The 18,444-nt window shown below is 46.8% G+C and overlaps 1 protein-coding gene across 2 annotated transcripts in view; it reads left to right on the forward strand.

The window, feature by feature from the left end:
* The window catches only part of RPTOR (regulatory associated protein of MTOR, complex 1), a 322,527-nt gene that overhangs the window by 235,158 nt on the left and 68,925 nt on the right, over positions 1-18,444 (forward strand). For both annotated transcript variants that reach the window (XM_010856300.1, XM_010856301.1), the window contains exons 11-13: positions 690-791; positions 7,830-7,913; positions 9,183-9,293. In XM_010856300.1, coding sequence (XP_010854602.1) covers positions 690-791; positions 7,830-7,913; positions 9,183-9,293 — 297 coding nt within the window. The remainder of the gene's footprint in view (positions 1-689; positions 792-7,829; positions 7,914-9,182; positions 9,294-18,444) is intronic.

The raw sequence follows: 18,444 nt of genomic DNA on the forward strand, positions 1-18,444 counted from the left end.
GGTGTCCAGGAGGCGCCTTAAACACAATGCATCTCTAGGTTGAGTTCTCCACGTGCTTCTCCGAAACATGCTTCTTTTGGTCTTCCCACTTCAGGTCACAGGACCCCATTTCCTAGTGTTTAGACCTGTGGTGGTGGTGGTTTAGTCACCAAGTCACCTAAGGTTATGGGACCCCATTTCCTGGTGTTTAGACCTGAGGTGGTGGCAGTTTAGTCACTAAGTTGTCTCTAACTCTTGACATTCCATGGACTGTACCCTACCAAGCTCCTCTGCCCATGGGATTTCCCAGGCAAGAATGCTGGAGTGGATTGCTATTTCCTTCTCCAGGGGAGCTTGCCCACCCAGGGGAACTCAGGTCTCCTGCACTGCAGGGGAATTCTTTACCAACTGAGCCACCAGGGAAGCCTGTTTAGGCCTGAGCCCCAGCGTTAACCTTACCACAACCCTTCTCTTACCCACACCCAGTCTGTCCGTGAGTCCTCTGACTCTGCTGTATGAAACATCCCAGCCTGACTGCATCTCACTGCTTCCTCTGCCATGGCCTGGCTCTGCGGACTTTCGCCTAAGTGGTAGCCGGGCGGAGTTGGGGCCTCACAAAGACACATGACTGAGTTGATGGTGGGGGTATGTTTAGGCAGAGCCGGGTGAAGAAGGGGGTCCCTGACTAACCCATCTTGCTTGTCTCACAGCACAGCCCCTTCTTTGCTGAGCAGCTGACCGCCTTCCAGGTGTGGCTCACCATGGGCGTGGAGAACAGGAACCCACCTGAGCAGCTTCCTATTGTCTTACAGGTGAGTGTCTGCAGGTGGACCAGATTGGCCCAGGGAGGGAGCCAGAGAACCCCGCAGCCTCCCAGTGAGGGGACTGGTTTATTGGGGCTGAGTGTGTGTGAGTGTGTGTGACAGCCCCCATGCTTTGTAGCTGATGAGTCCTTGCTCCTCCATGGCTCCCCTGGCGAAATCACTGCCCCCTCCCTCAATTAAACACTGATCTGGGTCGTCAGCTGCTCTCTCGTCTGCCCCCAGAGCTGCTGTCAGTGCGCTGTGCTCCGGCACTGTTCGTGGTGTCAGCATCCCTTCTCTTTGGAAGGATGTGAGATGCAAATCAGCTGCAGAGAAAAGGGGAGAGACTGAGCCGATTACACACACAGGCCGTCAGCACCTGTGCGTTGGTCGTTTCCGGGGGGCTGTGCCTGAGGGTGCTGTGGGCTGTCAAGTTCAATCACCACGTACCTTGTGTCACTATTCTCGCAGCAGTTGGTGCCCTGCGAATGGTTTGGGAGGTCAGTTCTGTGGGTCTCACCCAGCTAAGTTTTGGGTTACTGAGATGGCAAAATACCAAAGTTCATCACAGGTAGGAGTTTTCACACAACTTTTGTTTCAGTTAATGTGTATTTATGGGGCAGGTGTAGGGACCAGACTGTGATGTAAGGAGGGCTGTTTTACTCTTAGATAGTGTCAAATGAGATTTAAAACCACTGTCAGTATAGACACCAAGGCCTGATAATTCACTTTAGGCCCTGGAAAAAGTTGTGTACAGTGGTGATGGGGCAGTTGAACCTTGGGTAAGAACTGTGGGCAGTTGTGGGAGGGGCCGGGCCGCAGCAGAAAGGGGTGGGCATTTACATCCGCACCCAGTTAGGAAGCAGGGTCTTAAATTCTGAGAGCTGGCTGGGAGGACCATCACCTCCTCCCCCAGAAAGCTGCTTAGGTTGCTTTGCCTAATCATCCACCTGCCTGAGGACAAGGCCTTGCCCCTCCTCCCCACAAGGAGGGCTCCACTTTCTCACCAGGCCACTGAGCACATCACACAGAAGCCCTATCTGTCTTCACTGGCCCAGGCGTGTGTTCTGAGCTGATTTCTGGCCCACGTGGAGTGTGGCGGCCCCCCTCCCCACATGGTCTGCTCTCCTGCTCTGTGCCTACTGCATGGTGGCCTGCGAAAGTGGTCTGCCTGCGACAGAACTGACATCTCAGCGGACTCAGGACTGTGTGCAGGACCCAGACAGCGAACAGTGAGAGCAGGGTGTACAGTTGTGAAACGCCAACACACAGCCTGTCCTCGCGGCTTGATAATCAGCTGGGGTAGGCTGTTGGCCAGGATCCTTCCCTGGAGATATTTTGGTGCTTTTAATGTATTATGGCTGCTGCTTTTCTGACATTATGAAAAGAATGCAGAAATTATTGGTATTCCTCATGTGTGCTTCTAGATTAGTTTAAGACTATCCTGAGTTCGCAGGGTAAGCTATCAACAGATTTTCAAAACAAAACCAAAAAAAGCAACAATAACAACACAACAAAGAACACTGTCTATTTGGCAGGAGCCCACGAGTTCTCATCAAGTGGAAGGCCAACGGGCAGGGCTTTGGGATGGCAGTGGCTGATTGGGTGTGCTGAGCTCCCCAGCAACTAGGGTCCCCCAAATTTTCATAAGAGGAGACTGTGGCCAGTCTCCACTGACCTTCCCATTGTTTCAGTAATGGGATGGATAAAACCTTTCCAAGCAGGGACACACTGCCCAGCACTCTGCAACCAGCCAGGCAAACAACCTTGTTGTAAACGGCCCCCTGTTGACTTTTTCTTTAATGTCCCATTTACAACCCACATTCCCCCAGGAAAAGAGAAGACCCAACTTGCTAATACCAAAATGAGGGAATAACTGAAAGAAAAGGGGCATCTTGTGTGCAATCTTTCCATCAAACTTAAATCATAGTTTCCTCATCATTCTGGGGGTTCTGTCTGGGCTTTGCCCCGCCTGGATCAGTGCAGTAACCTTGACTTAAAAAGAAAACCCAACACAGTGCAAAGGAGCCCTCGCTTCATTTGGGGCAGCCTGTGGTATCTATCCGCTTCGTTCTCTTTAATTCAGTTATTTTGCCAGAACCCCGGCCCCATCATCTATCACTTATCCCCAGAACCTTGGCAATTCAGAAATGTTGCTGAAAAGAAAGAGAATTTTATTTTGTTTTATTTGTTTTTAATCCACCTTTCCTCCAGATAATTATCTAGTCATCTCAACATAATTTGGCGTTTCCCTAATAATTTGAAACACTGTCAGCACATCCTGTACATGTATGTACTTATTTCAACATTTTGAGAGAGAATTTTAATACGGAGACATCACAGCTTTTCCGTCCCTGCTATTTTTCCACTACCAGCAAGCGTTTTGTCCACCCGGAAGTTCAGAGGCAGTCACTGAGGACCATCAGAGTGAAATGAACTGTCCCGCAGGGCAGTGGGTCTGCAGCCCCTTGTGTAGATGTAAGCATGAGTCTACACTTTTCCTGACCAGCCCTGACATCCTTTTTCACCTTTTAAAAATATAAATCAAGAAGGATGGCAAGGAAGATTCTCGAGCCCTGCAGCACCGCAAGGCCTGGCCTGTGGTCTCATGGTCTGACAGCCCTGCCTGGACTCGACATCACTGTCTGCCCTCCCTGGTGGCCCGTGTACAAACAAGCCCAAGTTAGAGTAGGAAGAATTAGTGTCATGGAAAAGAGAGGAAAGAGAGGAATTTTACAAGATTCCGTGTTAGGACCTTTCCACAAAGTCAGTATGGGCATTTCATTAGGAAACCCTCTTGGCTTTCATGGCATCATCTACAAAGAGAATTTTTGGTCTGAAAGTACAGCATTATTATTGGATGGCAGCAGGATAGTAAGTGGACTGTTATTACTACACATATTACCTACATTGGTGGCTCCAGGATCTCTGATCATCAGATTCCCGGGTGCACCAGGCCAGAACTAGAGCTTGAGAATCTGGATTTTCATAACCAGCTTGAGCCCGTGGTCCCAGCCCAGAAGCCTGAGTGTGCCTTTTGTGTACAAGGTGCATGAAAAGCAGTTGCCCTAGCAGCTCTGTTTTAGTTTCAGTGTTGATGTCACCACCACCAATCTTTAGTTTGGATTGCCACAGACAGAAAGAAATCCCAGTAACTCATTTAGTTCACCGACATTTATCTCTGTAACTTCCCCAGGACCTGAAGCACATTGAAACAGGAATTTTTTTTTTTTAAGTGCAAACACAAACAAACAAAAGCCAGTTCTTTTTTTTTTTAAGTAATTTTAATTTATATTGGCCCTCAATTTTGTTTTAAAATGTAAATCAGCGGAAGGAAGGGGTAATGTTTAGAAAAGCCAGTACCTGACATTTTCCCCAGGGCTCGTTATTGATGCCATTTATTTTCCAACAAAACATCAATACCCACAGCACAAAATCCTGCATTGCTGATGGTCTTTGAGTCTCTGAGACAAGTGAGCTGTCTATTGGTGCTCTAATGTGTGCTTCATCACTGTGGACAGCAGAGTCGGAAGAGATGGAGTTGCAGCGGTGACGGTGACGATTTCCATTTTGCTTTTGCCATCTGTAAATAAGACGTTGTAATGGAGACTTTTTACTGCTGGTTAGTGCACATGAGAAATAAGCAGTACAAACTACCCATGCATTAGGTTTCTTGGCCCACATTGCCATTTCTTCCACTGCAAATTGCTATTTACTTGAAAACCCAGAGCTTTATTCAAGTTGACAGTGTTTTAAATAACAAAGGGAATCAGAAAACAGAATCTTTACAAGTGCTAGATGTGTCTCATGTCTTTGATTTTTGATGAATTACACCTTATTTCACAAACCTAATAAATGAAAGGTTCTGCTTGCCCTAGAAACTTGAACCTCTGGTGGTTCCATTTTCTTTAAAAAACAAAAGAGGGAATGCCCTGGCGCTCTAAGGGTTGGCACTTGGCGCTTTCACTGCCAGAGCCCATGTTCAGTCTCTGGTCAGGGAACTAAGGTCCCATAAGCCGCCTAGCACAGTAATAAACAAATAAACAAATAGTCAATCAAATCTCTTCTGAGAGGTGGAGCCATCCTGTGCTGAGCATAACGGTCATCACGCTGTAACATCACAGAAACGGTTAACAATCATCACACCAGACAGGCTGCATCTCATTTAATTCTGGAAATTACATGTTATCATCTCCATTCTTCTCGATGATGAAACAGAAGTGTCCAAAGGTAGTGGTTTAAGCCACACTGTCAGGAAGTAAAAGAGTCAGGTCAGCCTGACTCCAAATCCCACACCTTACCACCGTCTAACCTTGCCCTCCACGGCTGCCTTTCTGCCATGGTGGCACATGATAACCCATGAGTTAAACATGCAGAGGGATCAGGTCCTGTTCAGATAGGCCCCTGTGAGCAGCCCCCACATAACCTCTCCCAACAGCTTCTTTATCAGAGAATCTTAATTTCTCCAAACATTAAACGAACCACTTGAGCATCCATCTCAAAAGAGTGATGTGGAAACAGGCTTCAAACCAATGGGAGATGACATTTCAGTGGCTGAACCCAGCCACCTCCACCTCCCTGACCCCTGGGCTGCCTGCCAGGTGGACATGCCTGCTCTCAGCTCCCCTGCAGCCACGGGCCACACTCCCATGTAGGGAAGCTCCCCAGCATCCCTATCAAAAACCACTCCTCGGGAGCCTCGTGCTGCCGGGACCCTCTCCCCTCTTTCCACTCCCTCCAGCCTCTCTCGCTACCTCCTCTGTCCCCTACCTGCTGACCCTCCTGCACCCTCAGCCTCTTCCCACCTGCTCGTGTTTGCCCCTCAGAGGGGCGCCCCTCACACCACTGCTCTGGTGGCACCATTTCCTCACCCCTGTTCAGTCCCTCCACCACTGGCCACATCCCTGCAGCCAGAGGGTCTGCTTCCTGAGTCCTGCTGCTGATCCTGCCCGCCCCCCGCAGCAGGTACATGGTTCAAACCTCCTGTCCCCTCTCCTGCCTCCTGTCCCGTCCCTCACCAGTTCCTCCACCCAGCTTCCCCCTTGGCAGACCGCCCCAGGCTGGCTGGCCTATCCTGCCCTGTCTTTTCTCTTGCCTCATCCCAAACCTTATCTTCCAGCGGCTCCTTTCCCTTACCCACCTTCCCCCTCCACCAGTAGGCTCTGGGTCGTGCCTGCCGGCTGTCTTGGAATCTATTTCTCCCCATCAGTCTTGGCCGCGGTCAAGTCCACCCATCCTATCCTTCCAGTCAGCCTCCTGCCAGCCTGTTGCCCACAGCGAGCACAGTGGGCGGGCCCCTCTGCTGCTCTTCTAAAGAAAAGCTGAAGCCCTTAGCTTGGTCTGCAGGTCCAGCTGGCTCTAGAGCCTCCCTGTCAGCCTGCCTGCCTGCCTCCCTCAGACACCCCGCTTCCTCTCAGACACCCTGCTTCACCAGCCCCTCTGCCTGAAGCCCAGGAACCCCACACTTCGCCCACTGGGAGGGAGAGCCTTCAGACCCCGAGTAGGGAGCGGCCGCCCCTAGTCATCTGTTCACCATCACAGTGGTTATTGCGGTGTGGATGCGGAATGTCTGTCTCTGGGCCCTGCTGTGACAGGAAGGCTCCTGCTGTTCCCAGTCACCCCCAGCACTGTGTCCGCACACAGTAGGTACCCCATACCCACTTTGGATGGCTGGGAACACAGTAGGTGCCCCATACCTGATGGCTGGGAACAGTGGTGGGCAGAAGGGCCCTGCATCACAGGACTCTGTACACATAATCCCCATGTTAACACCATGAGAGAAGTCAATATAAATGACTCCATTAAAGCTCAAAACTTTGATATACCACAGGACAAAAGAAAAACATGTGGCTGAGGTTGCTCTTTTTCATTTAAAAAGAATCCTTTCATATGAAAAAGAAAAAAGTAAAACATTTAAGTAGGAAAATAAGGACATACCTGGCTGGTTTACTAGAGAAATAGCCAATTAACCTATGAAAAAATATTCATCCTCACTTGTAATCAAGGAAATTCAAATTAAAAGAGCATTTTATTATTAACTGTCATGTTGGCAAATAGTGTAACATGGGCTAATATTTTCCTGGGAGCTTTTAATTTGATATTTAATAAATCCCTCATGGTTGAGTCTTGTGTTATGAATTAGGAAATTAAAGTTCAGAGAAGTTATGTGCCCAAGCCTGCGTAACCTGTGAGTACCAGAGCAAATATGTCCTGCTGCCTGGTAACCAGCTGAGGCTTGGCAGGTGGGCAGATGGGCAAGTTTGTTCAGCTGGAGGACAATCTGGTGATGTAAATGTGGGTGCTCTGACCCTCTAATTTTACTTCTCAGGTTTATCCTAGGAGGAAGGTGGGGAGGAAACCATATAAATGTGCAGAGATGTACCTGTTAGTATTTTTATCATAGCATTTTTACAGTAACAAAAATGTATTAATAATTTAAAAATCTAGCAACAGGGAGATTGTTTAAATGAATTATGCACATTTACAGAAATGCACTTCTATACTGCCATTGGCAATGATATGATCAAACATATCTAGGGTTGTGGAGTAAGACTGACAGTGCCTCATTTACTCATCAAGGAGATGAGAAATACAATAGTATCATTGAATTTAGAACAAACAGGACATTATACCTAGAGAACAGCATCTAGGAGTGAACGGACCAGTGTTATCAGTGAATATTTTCTTAAACACCATTAGAAAGTGTCTGTTCTAATAGTTCCTACAGTGCGCACATCATTTACGCGCGTTACGCTCCAGAGCCGGCTGGACCTGCAGACCAAGCTAAGGGCTTCAGCTTTTCTTCAGAAGAGCAGCAGAGGGGCCCGCCCACTGTGCTCGCTGTAGGCAACAGGCTGGCAGGAGGCTGACTGGAAGGGTAGGGTGGGTGGACTTGACCGCGGCCAAGAAATGGAGTGTTCCCAGCCTGAGTAAGGTGTGAGCCGTGGAGAAAGGGGCTCCCGCCAACCCGGGTAAACAGCTCCTGGGGATGCTCACCCAGGGTCATGTGGGGCACCTTGCAGTGACGCTGCCTCTTCTCCCTTCCAGGTGCTGCTGAGCCAAGTGCACCGGCTGAGAGCCCTGGACTTGCTGGGAAGATTTCTGGACCTGGGCCCCTGGGCAGTGAGCCTGGTGCGTGCTTCCTGCATCAGCAGGGGAGGAGTCAAGGGGGCACCAACTGAGGAATCAAGGGTCCTTGGCCATGCAGCCAAGCGTGACTGTGGGGGTGGCCATTAAATCCGCAAGGCCCCCATGGACCTCTCTTTGCACCTTCATTGTCATGTTGTGGGGGGCCCTTTCCCATCCGCTGTTAGGCGTCACCTTTGTGGGACAGAAGGTGTCCTTTAAGAACATTCTCTAGGGAGGGGCTCGCCCCTGTCACACCAGGAAGCTGGCAGCCTCTGGGCTGGGGGCCACACGTGGTGCCTGTTCTCCTGGAAGCAGCCTGTGAAGCCTCACTCACTGTCCTTTCACTCTGGTTTTAGGCACAACTCTGAAGCACTTTACAGTCATTCATTCTACGGAGAAGTAGAAACAAAACACTGAAAAAAATAGAGTCAAAAGTGACCCATTTTTCCACCACACGTATCACCAGGGAAAGAGATCAAGAGGGACCTAGAGATAAAAGGGGATTCAGGAGACCCACCACCAGCTGCAGAGTGTGGACCTTATGGGGCTCTGTTTGCAAATGAAAGTTTGAAAGTTGGAATTTGAAAAATTAAAATTCAAGAAACAGAAAGTTTACATGAACTGAATGTTTTATATTATTAAAAAATAATTGTAACTGTTCATTTTCTAGGTGTGGTAATAGTATGTGGTCATATTTTCATAAAGGAGAGTTTATTTTTTGGAGAGAAACACTTAAGTGTTTACAAATGACACTGTGTGATACCTAAGTGGGGGCTTCAGAACATTCAGGAGAGGACAGTGGGCGGGGCCAGCCAGGATGCCACACCCTGTGGTTTGACAGCGTTGAAGCTGGGTGAAGGGCACACGAGAGCTCAGCATGTTGTTTTACCTCCGTTGATGTATGTAAGTTGTTTCATTATATACTGTCAACCAAGAGTGATAATTGATAGTTCAGCAAGAAGGAGAAGAGGGAAAACCTAAAAGTTAGGAAGACTGCACGAGCTCTCCTCACTGGCCCACTTCCACTCCCAGGAGCCAGCAGGGAGGCCATGTGTGACTCAACATGGGTAGACTGGGGTGGAGGCTTGGCGTGTCTCTTACCTTGTGGTCTGCATGTACTGGTGCAGCCCAAGCAGGCAGGCCTGGGTCGCTTCCAGGAGAAGAACCGGAGGTCAGGGAGGACAGCCCTGCCCCTCCCAGTTCTCTGTCCATGCTGAGGGCGCCACATGCTTTGCTCCCTCCAGCGTGGGGCTCACATGCTCTCTTTCACAGGCGCTGTCTGTGGGCATCTTCCCCTATGTGCTAAAGCTGCTCCAGAGCTCAGCCAGGGAGCTGCGGCCTCTCCTTGTCTTCATCTGGGCCAAGATCCTTGCCGTGGACAGTGTGAGTAATATCTGTGTCCCCCCACTGCCACAGGAGAGCTGCTGAGAGCAGGTCGAGGGGCCTGGCACTGCTATCCACGCTCCCTCCTCCTGGCCTCATGCCTTCCATGGCCTCGCTCCCTCCCAGGAAAGGCATTGCTTCCCCTTGGCCCAGTCGTGGTCTGTCACACTGGCCCTCGGCTCACCTGTTGTCTCTGTGCACTGTCCCTTCCCCACCCATAACCACCCCTCCAGCCAGTGACCCTGCCCGATTCCTTGTTGACTGGTCTCCCCAACCAACTGATGCTTTTCCTTCCCCTGCCCTGACCCTAGCAACAGTCCCATGGAGGCCCCAGCTGTCACCTGTAAGGCTTGGGCCATAGTGCTAGTCACTTCTCAGCCGTGACTGCCCAGCCCACGTCTCCAGCTCTACTCCCAGCAAGCACCTTCCCACCCCTGTCCTCATGCCTGCGGGCCTGCAGTCACATGTCTGCTGCTGAAGTCCTTGGCAGGACCTTGTACTCAGAATCGTGCTGAAGGCCAAAGGTATTGCAAAGCTCAGCTGTCCCTGCCACTGTCCACTGGCGACCAAATCCTCTGCTGTGAATACACACACCTGCCTATCACAAGGGTGACTTTTCAAAAAGTGGGGAAATCTTATGGGCAGGGCTGCATTTGTGTGCCTCAGTGTCACAGAGATTATAACGTTAACCCAGGTGGGAGGGGGCCACTGACCCAGCTGCTCATGAATTCACATCCAGAGGGAGTGGGGGTGGCCATGTAGGTGAGAACCAGTGGTCAGGAAGAGCCAGGGTAGGGATGCCAAGGTGACAGGAGGGCCAGGTGGGTTCTCGAGTTTGAACCTGTGTGGCGGGAGGGCTGGTCATGTGACAGTGGCCGGGGGTGGGGGGCGGTGCAGGGAGCATTCCCGGGACCACTGGTGATGCAGCCTGTTCCCATTGATTGCTTAAGCCAGCCATTTTCACCTCCCCCAGCCATCACATGCGTCTCTGTAAAGTTGTGGTAATAACGCTTCCTACAGTGTGGTTGCAGAGATCAGGACCACAGTGTGTGTGTAGTTCACACAGTATGTAAAGCAGTTTTAGAAATTTTAGTGTGAAGGGAGTAGTGATAAAACTTCATTCCTACCCAGCCTGCCTCTGCTGTACTAAAGCCTTTTGTTGCCGATCTGAAAGCCTGGCCTTGGGGCTCAGGAAACTGTATCAGTTGGTCACTTCTACTTTGCCCTTCATCAAATTTAACTGAAGAGCCAAGCTACCACGTAAAGAAGAGGGCTTTTCTGGGGACGTTACTTCAGAACCTTGTTTCTCTCCCACTTCAATACCTTTGTCATCTATATCATGTGTTGAGAAGTTCACTGGCACTGTTCTTGCCATTAGGGACCATGTGCAAAGGTTCTGGATGCATCAAAGGGCGAGACGACTGCGACATGAAGCCCAGTGTGGGGACAGGGGCAGAAAAGGTGTCCCCTTCTCCCCGAGCCCACAAGGGTGATGGTCGGCCACCTGAACCTGCTTCTCAGGGCCACCAGTGCTCCAGAACACGTTCAGTCAACTGCAGTTCGTACTCACCAGGATTTGAGTAGCTTTTAGCACCTGGAAATAGAAAGTATCTTTATTTTTAGTCTTCAGAGTGTCTATTTCTGCTTTAATCTTTTTTCTTTATGTGAAAGTAGATGACCCTTCAGAACCGCACTTTGCTGCTGAATTCTCATGGAATTTGAAGTTGGTCATCTTATTTCACAACAAGGGATCTGGTTTGAAACTGCCTCTTGGTCACATTTGTCTCCAGGGGCCTGGTTGTCTCTGGAACCGAACATGGGAGAGCTCGTCGAAAGCACAGATGCTGCAGTGCTCTAAGGCTGTCTCGGTGCTTACGTTCATGTCTGCTTGATGCTGGAGGAATTACACGTTTAATAATGCTTGAGGAGCTGTTTCTGGGCCCAGCTGGAAATGCCCTAGCCTGTAATGTGTTCTTGTAAATGCCTGCAGGTGCTGGGACCGTCCTGTGGCTTAGCACCTCAACCAGTTTGTTGCACCTGTTTATTTAAAGGCAGTCATCCCACTAGGAGACGTTTTTAACGTTTCCAGTTGAGACTGAGTGTCGTTTACTTTTCATGATCACCCTGGTCCGAGTTTCTGAGAGATTAAAGTTCCATGTGTTTCTGGGAATTTGCTTCCCCCTTCCCCAGCTGGCATCTGGCCTCCGAGTACTCACATGTTGTGTGCCTCCCGCAAAGCTCAGAGCTCTTGGAGTGAGGCCTTGACATGGCCACCATGAGTGAGGGTCAGAAGACAAGTTGTTTGTGACAGGGATGCCCACCTTGGGGTGAATGAATCTGTACAGAGGCACGGGCGAGGTGTCCCAGCAGTCTCAGCTGTCCCTGTTCTGGGGAGCTGCCCACCCTCAGGGCTCTTCCCCAAGAGTTGAGAAGGTGTGGGCCCCACTCTGGCTGCATTCCCAGCTGAGGGGTGAGTCTGTGACCTCCGCTCACCCCACAAGCATATGTTGAGCACATACTACATGCCATTGTGTGAGGGGCTCCTACAGGATTCAGGAAGCAGGAATTACCTCAGCCTTAAAGAAAGTAGGCTCAGTCTGGGAAGAAGGAAGGAGGGGAATTCCAGGCTCTGAAGGACCATGTGCCATTTGACTGAAGTGGGCAGTGTACCCTGTGGGGGCACCGATGTGCAGGCGTGTCTCCGGACAAGGAAATCTATTAACAGCACATTAGGAAAGCCCTTTCCTGTGGTCTCAGTGCCCTGATTATCTCCAAGGAATCTGGTCCCAGAGGCGTGTGCTTAGTTGTGTCCATTGCCACCCTGTGAACTGTAGCCCACCAGGCTCCTCTGTCCATGGGATTTTTTCAGGCAGGAATACTGAAGTGGGTTGCCATTTCCTCCTCCAGGGGATCTTCCCAGGGGTCGAACCCACAACCCCTGTGTCTCCTGCATTGCAGACAGATTCTTTACCCCTGAGCCATCAGGAAGCCCCCGAGGGTCTCTTCCCAAATCACCCACACAAGGTGCTACTCTACACTCACTGCTACATCAAAAATTACCGCATGTGAAGAAGCAGGAAAATACGATCTGTAATGAGAGGGGGGAAATTGGCCTACCAAAACTTATTCTGAACTCTCACAGATGTTCAAATTAGCAGTCAAGGACATTAAGTCATTAGAAGTCTGTTCCACGTAAAAAAGCTCCATTGAGACATGGAAGATATTAAAAGGACCCAGCTCAAACTTCTAGAAATGAAAACTCTGATATGTGACATGGAAAGTATGGGATAACAACCAATTAAACATTGCAGAAGAAAAATTAGTGAACTTAAAGGCATGGTAATAAAAACTGTCCAAGATGAAGCACAGTGAGAAAACCTTTTATAAAACTAAAGGCGTATCCTTGAGTTGTGGGACAACTGCAGGTGACTGAATATATGTGTACTGGGAGCCCCTACAGGGGGCTGGCAGAAAAGAAATTTGAAGAAATAATGGCTGAGAAGTTTTCAAATTTGATGAAAACTATAAACCTGCAGATCCAGGAAACCCAACAAACCCCAAACACAAGAAACATGAAGAAAACTACACCAAGGCACCTGATAATCAAATTGCTTAAAAAACGACAAATTTAAACTTAAAAAGCAGTCAATAAGAAAGGAAACAGAGAAGCTAAGGATGATCGTGGATCACCTGTCAGAAACTATGACAGCAGGAAAACAATGGGACTGCATCTTTAACGTCCTGGAAGAAAAACTGAACGTAGAGTTCACATTAACCCACTGAAAATAGCTTGGAGTCAAAATAAGGACGTTTAAAGACATGTAAAACTGAAAGAATTCGTCACTAGTAGATCCACAGTATAAGAAATGTTAGGGAAAGCCATTCAAGCAGAAGGAAAATAATACCAGGAGGAAACATGAATGGACACAAAGGAGTTCAGAGCACCAGAAAAGAGTGCTCCACAGATAAATGTGTGGGTGGTGGTGTTTTTTTTATCCTTGCCTTTTAAATCTCTTTAAAAGATAATTGACTATTTGATCAAAAAATAATAACAGTGTACTATGGAGCCTGTAACATATGTAAAATGTATGCTAACAATAGCAAAAAGGTTGGGAGGAGAGAAACTGAGGAAATACTGTTGTTAGGTTCTCGTACTTCTTTGAAGTGATAAAATATCATCTGAAGGTGAACTGTGATAAAATGTAGTCCATAAGCCTTGAAGTTATCACTAAATTTTTAAACTATAGCCAGTTAGCCACCAGAGGAGATAAAATGAAATCATAAATATATACAAATAACATGAAAGAAAAAAGAAAAGGAGGGAAAGAAAACAAAGAATGGATGAGATAAATACCACAAATGTTAACAAGACAATAGATTAAAGCATAACCTTATATATATAAATAATCACAATGTAAATAGTCTAAATACCCAATTATAGGGCAGAGACTGTCAGATTGGATTTTTGAAAATTATATGATCTTAAAAGAAATGTACTTTCAATATAAGATGCAAATAGATTAAAAGCAAAAACATGTGTTACCACTAAGCAAAGAAGATGAGAATGCCCCTATTAATATGTCAAAGTAGGTTTCAGAGCAGAGAATATTACCAGGGACGCAGAATTGTTTGCTAATGCTAAAGGAGTCCACCCATCACGAGAACAGTACAGTCTAAATGCTTATTCACCTAATAACAGTATTTCAAAACACATAAGCTGAAAACTGGTGGAAGTGTGGGATGGCAGTAAATAATCCATGATTACACCTGGAAGTCCCAGCATTCTCTTCTCAGTAAACGACAGAACAAGTAGAAGTGGAACCAAGGAGGTTCTCTCAAATGCTTGAACGGGGCCATCCACCAGCCAGACAGTGCTTCATGTGACTGCAGACCCCTCGTTCTTTCCATGTGCCAGGGGCGTACACCATGATGGACCTCGTCCTGCGTCATAGAACAAACCAAGACACATTTAAAAGAACTGGAATCTTACACAGTGTATTCTACAACCATAGTGGAATCAAATGCAAAATCAAAATAGATAATAAGAAAATCAAGGACACTTGGAGACTTGTGTACTTTTAAATAAATGATTCAGATCAATTCAGTTCAGTCGCCTAGTCATGTCCAACTTTTTGTGACCCCATGGATTGCAGCATGCCAGGCTTCCCTGTCCATCACCAACTCCCAGAGCTTGCTCAAACTGATGACCATCAAGTCAGTGATGCCATCCAACCATTTCATCCTCTGTCATAATAAATAATGAAAATATTTCAATTATAAAACAAAATTTTAAGAATCAATATAAATATATAAAATAAAATATATAATATTAATGTATAAATGTTATATAAATAAACTTATAAGCAACATAGATATGTTAAGTCATTTATTTCTAATTATAAGTATTATGTATAAAATAAGTAAATGGGCTGCATAAACTAGAATCTTTTGCATAACAAAGTAAACAGTCAACACAATGCAAAAAAAACAACCTTTAGAATGGGAGAAAATACTTGCAACTCAGTCAACAAAATGAAAAAAAAACAACCTTTAGAATGGGAGAAAATATTTGCAACTCACCTATCTGTTAAGGGGTCAAATATAAGGACCTCTTACAACTCAAAAAAACCCTGACTTAAAAATGGTCAAAGGACCTGATATTAGTGAAAGAAAAGCAGATTAAACCCAAAGTAGGTAGGAGAAAGAGAAGGCAATGGCACTCCACTCCAGTACCCTTGCCTGGAAAATCCCATGGATGGAGAAGCCTGGTAGGCTGCAGTCCATGGGGTCCATAAGAGTCAGACATGACTGAGCGACTTCACTTTCACTTTTCACTTTAATGCACTGGAGAAGGAAATGGCAACCCACTCCAGTGTTCTTGCCTGGAGAATCCCAGGGACGGGGGAACCTGGTGGGCTGCCATCTATGGGGTCGCACAGAGTCGGACACGACTGAAGCGACTTAGCAGTAGCAGGTAGGAGAAAGGTAGTTAGGTCGCTCAGTTGTGTCCGACTCTTTGCGACCCCATGGACTGTGGCCTACTAGGCTCCTTCGTCCATGGGGTTCTCCAGGCAAGAATACTGGAGTGGGTTGCCATTTCCTTCTCCAGGGATCTTCCCGACCCAGGGATCGAACCCAGGTCTCCCACATCAGAGGCAGACGCTTTAACCTCTGAGCCACCGTGAGAGAAAGGAAATAATAAAGATCACTGTGGGGACTTCCCTGGTGATCCAGTGGTTAAGAACCCGCCTGCCAAATGCAGGGGACACGGATTTGATCCCTGGTCTGGAGAGATCCCACATGCCACGGAACAGCTAAGCCCGTGTGCCGCAACTACTGAGCCCATGCTCTAGAGTTCATGCTCTGCAACAAGAGAAGCCACCGCAATGAGAAGCCCTCATACCGCAACGAAGAGTAGCCCCTGCTCGCTGCAACTAGAGAAAGCCCGAGCGCAGCAGTGAAGACCCAGAGCAGCCAAAAATAAACAAATTGATTAATTTTAAAAAAGATCACTTCAGAGATCAGTGCAAAAGAGAACAGAAAAGCAGGAGGGAAAATCCACTTAATCGAAGGCTAGATTCTTTGAGCAGATCAATAACTACTCAGACTGAGAAGGAAACAGAAAAAAGACATAAAACCCCAAATCAGGAGTGAGAGAAGTGGCATCACAGGTTCTGGAGACGTTGAAGTTATAGTGAAGGAATTTATGAACTTGATGCCAGAGCTTTTGATAGTTTTGATGAAATTAACTCCTTGAATGACACAGCTGCTCCCTTAAGAAGACAGATAATCTGAATAGCACTGTATCTAGTTTTAAAATTCAATTTGTGATTTAAAACTTCCCTGCAAAGAAAGCTCCAGGTTCAGATGGCTTCATTGTTGAGTTCTACCCAATCGTTAATGAAATATATAGATGGCAAAGAAGCATCTTCCCATATCATCCTATGAGATTTGCCTTGCCTTGATACCAAAAACCAGATTAAGAAAACTACAATCAGTATCCTTGGTGAAGACAGATGCAAAAATTGTAAATCAAAATTTAGCAAATCAGAGTCAACAATATATTTAAAAAAGATTATACATCATGCAGAGATATCATTTGGCCAACGAAGGGTTTGCTATCATCTTTGTTTTTTTAATGTTGAGGTTTAAGCCAGCTTTTTTACTCTCTTCTTTTACTTTCATCAAATTTGTTATCATTTCTGCTCATTAACAAGATCAAGAGAAGGGAGACGGCAAAATATTTCTGTTAACTAGATTCCAGTTAATTGAGGTTTTTTTCATAGACACAGTTAATATGTAATTCAGGCAGACTTTCCCTAGTTACAGCTAATAAATTTTTATTTATAGCACCACCAGGGGACTCCAAGGACACAATGTCACTGAATTTGGAAAAAACTTTGTATGTTGGTATAGGTGAAGGAAATAGAGATTTGGGGACACAGAGAGCTTCACTGTATGTACCAGCTGTCCTGGTCCCAAGAAGAAACATGTGTGAGTAAAAAGTGGATCAGGGATTAGCAGAGTTTTATTTCTGTAACCATTCCCTCCCCCCACCCAACATCTGTGCTAGTTCTCCTTCCCAGTCTCAAAACTTGTAATGTTCTCGCTTCAGTGATGTCATCCCAGTTCACTGCCTCTCTTCCTGTACCTGTATCCCTTCTTGTTCCCATCTCCCCACTTCCAGCTCACAGTTGAAAAAGAGGCAGGTTAGCTTCCTCTTCCATCCAAAGATGACTCATATCGCTCAGTTCAGTTCAGTTGCTTAGCTGTGTCTGACTCTGCAACCCCATGGACTGCAACACACCAGGCTTTCCTGTCCATCACCAGCTCCCAGAGCTTGCTAAAACTGATGTCCATCGAGTCAGTGATGCCATTCAACCATCTCATCCTTTGTTGTCCCCTTCTCCTCCCGCCTTCAATCTTTCCCAGCATCAGGGTCTTTTCCAGTGAGTCAGTTCTTCACATCAAGTGTCCAAAGTATTGGAGCTTCAGCATCACTCCTTCCAATGAATATTCAGGGTTGATTTCCTTTAGGATTCACTGGCTGGATCTCCTTGCAGTCCAAGGGACTGTCAAGAGTCTTCTCCAGCACCACAGTTCAAAAGCATCAGTTCTTCTGCACTCAGCTTTCTTTATGGTCCAACTCTTACATCCATACACGACTACTGGAAAAATTCATAGTTTTGACTAGACAGACTTTGTTGGCAAAGTAATGTCTCAGCTTTTTAATATGCTGTCTAGGTTGGTCATAGCTTTTCTTCCAAGGAGCAAGAGTCTTTCAGTTTCATGGCCGCAGTCACCATCTGCAGTGATTTTGGAGCCCCCTAAAATAAAGTCTGTCACTGTTTCCATTGTTTCCCCATCTATTTGCCATGAAATGATGGGACCAGATGCCATAATCTTAGTTTTTTTAATGTTCAGGTTTAAGCCAGCTTTTTTACTCTCTTTTACTTTCATCAAGAGGCTCTTTACTTCCTCTTCTCTTTCTGCCATAACGATGGTGTCTTCTGCATATCTGAGGTTATTGATATTTCTCCCAGCAACCTTGATTTCAGCTTATGCTTCTTCCAACCTGGCATTTCACATGATATACTCTGCATATAAGTTAAATGAACAAGGTGACGATATACAGCCTTGGTAAAAAAGAAAAGTACTCCTTTTCCAATTTGGAACCAGTCCATTGTCCATGTCTGGTTGTAACTGTTGCTTCCTGACCTGCATACAGATTTCTCAGGAGGCAGGTAAGGTGGTCTGGTATTCCCAGCTTTTGAAGAATTCTCCACAGTTTGTTGTGATCCACACAGTCAAAGGTTTTGGTGTGGTCAATAAAGCAGAAGTAGATGTTTTTCTGGAACTCTTGCTTTTTCTATGATCCAACAGATGTTGGCAATTTGATCTCTGGTTCCTCTGCCTTTTCTGAATCCAGTTTGAACATCTGGAAGTTCACAGTTCACGTGCTGTTGAAGTGTGGCTTGGAGAACTTTGAGCATTACTTTGCTAGCATGGGGGATGAATGCAATTGTGCAGTAGTTTGAGCATTCTTTGGCATTGCCTTTCTTTGGGACTGGAATGAAAACTGACCTTTTCCAGTCCTGTGGCCACTGCTGAGTTTCCCAAATTTGCTGGCATATTGAGTAGCAGCGCTTTC

Source organism: Bison bison, unplaced genomic scaffold (genome assembly GCF_000754665.1).
Source record: "Bison bison bison isolate TAMUID 2011002044 unplaced genomic scaffold, Bison_UMD1.0 scf7180017864371, whole genome shotgun sequence".
Taxonomy (NCBI): domain Eukaryota; kingdom Metazoa; phylum Chordata; class Mammalia; order Artiodactyla; family Bovidae; genus Bison; species Bison bison.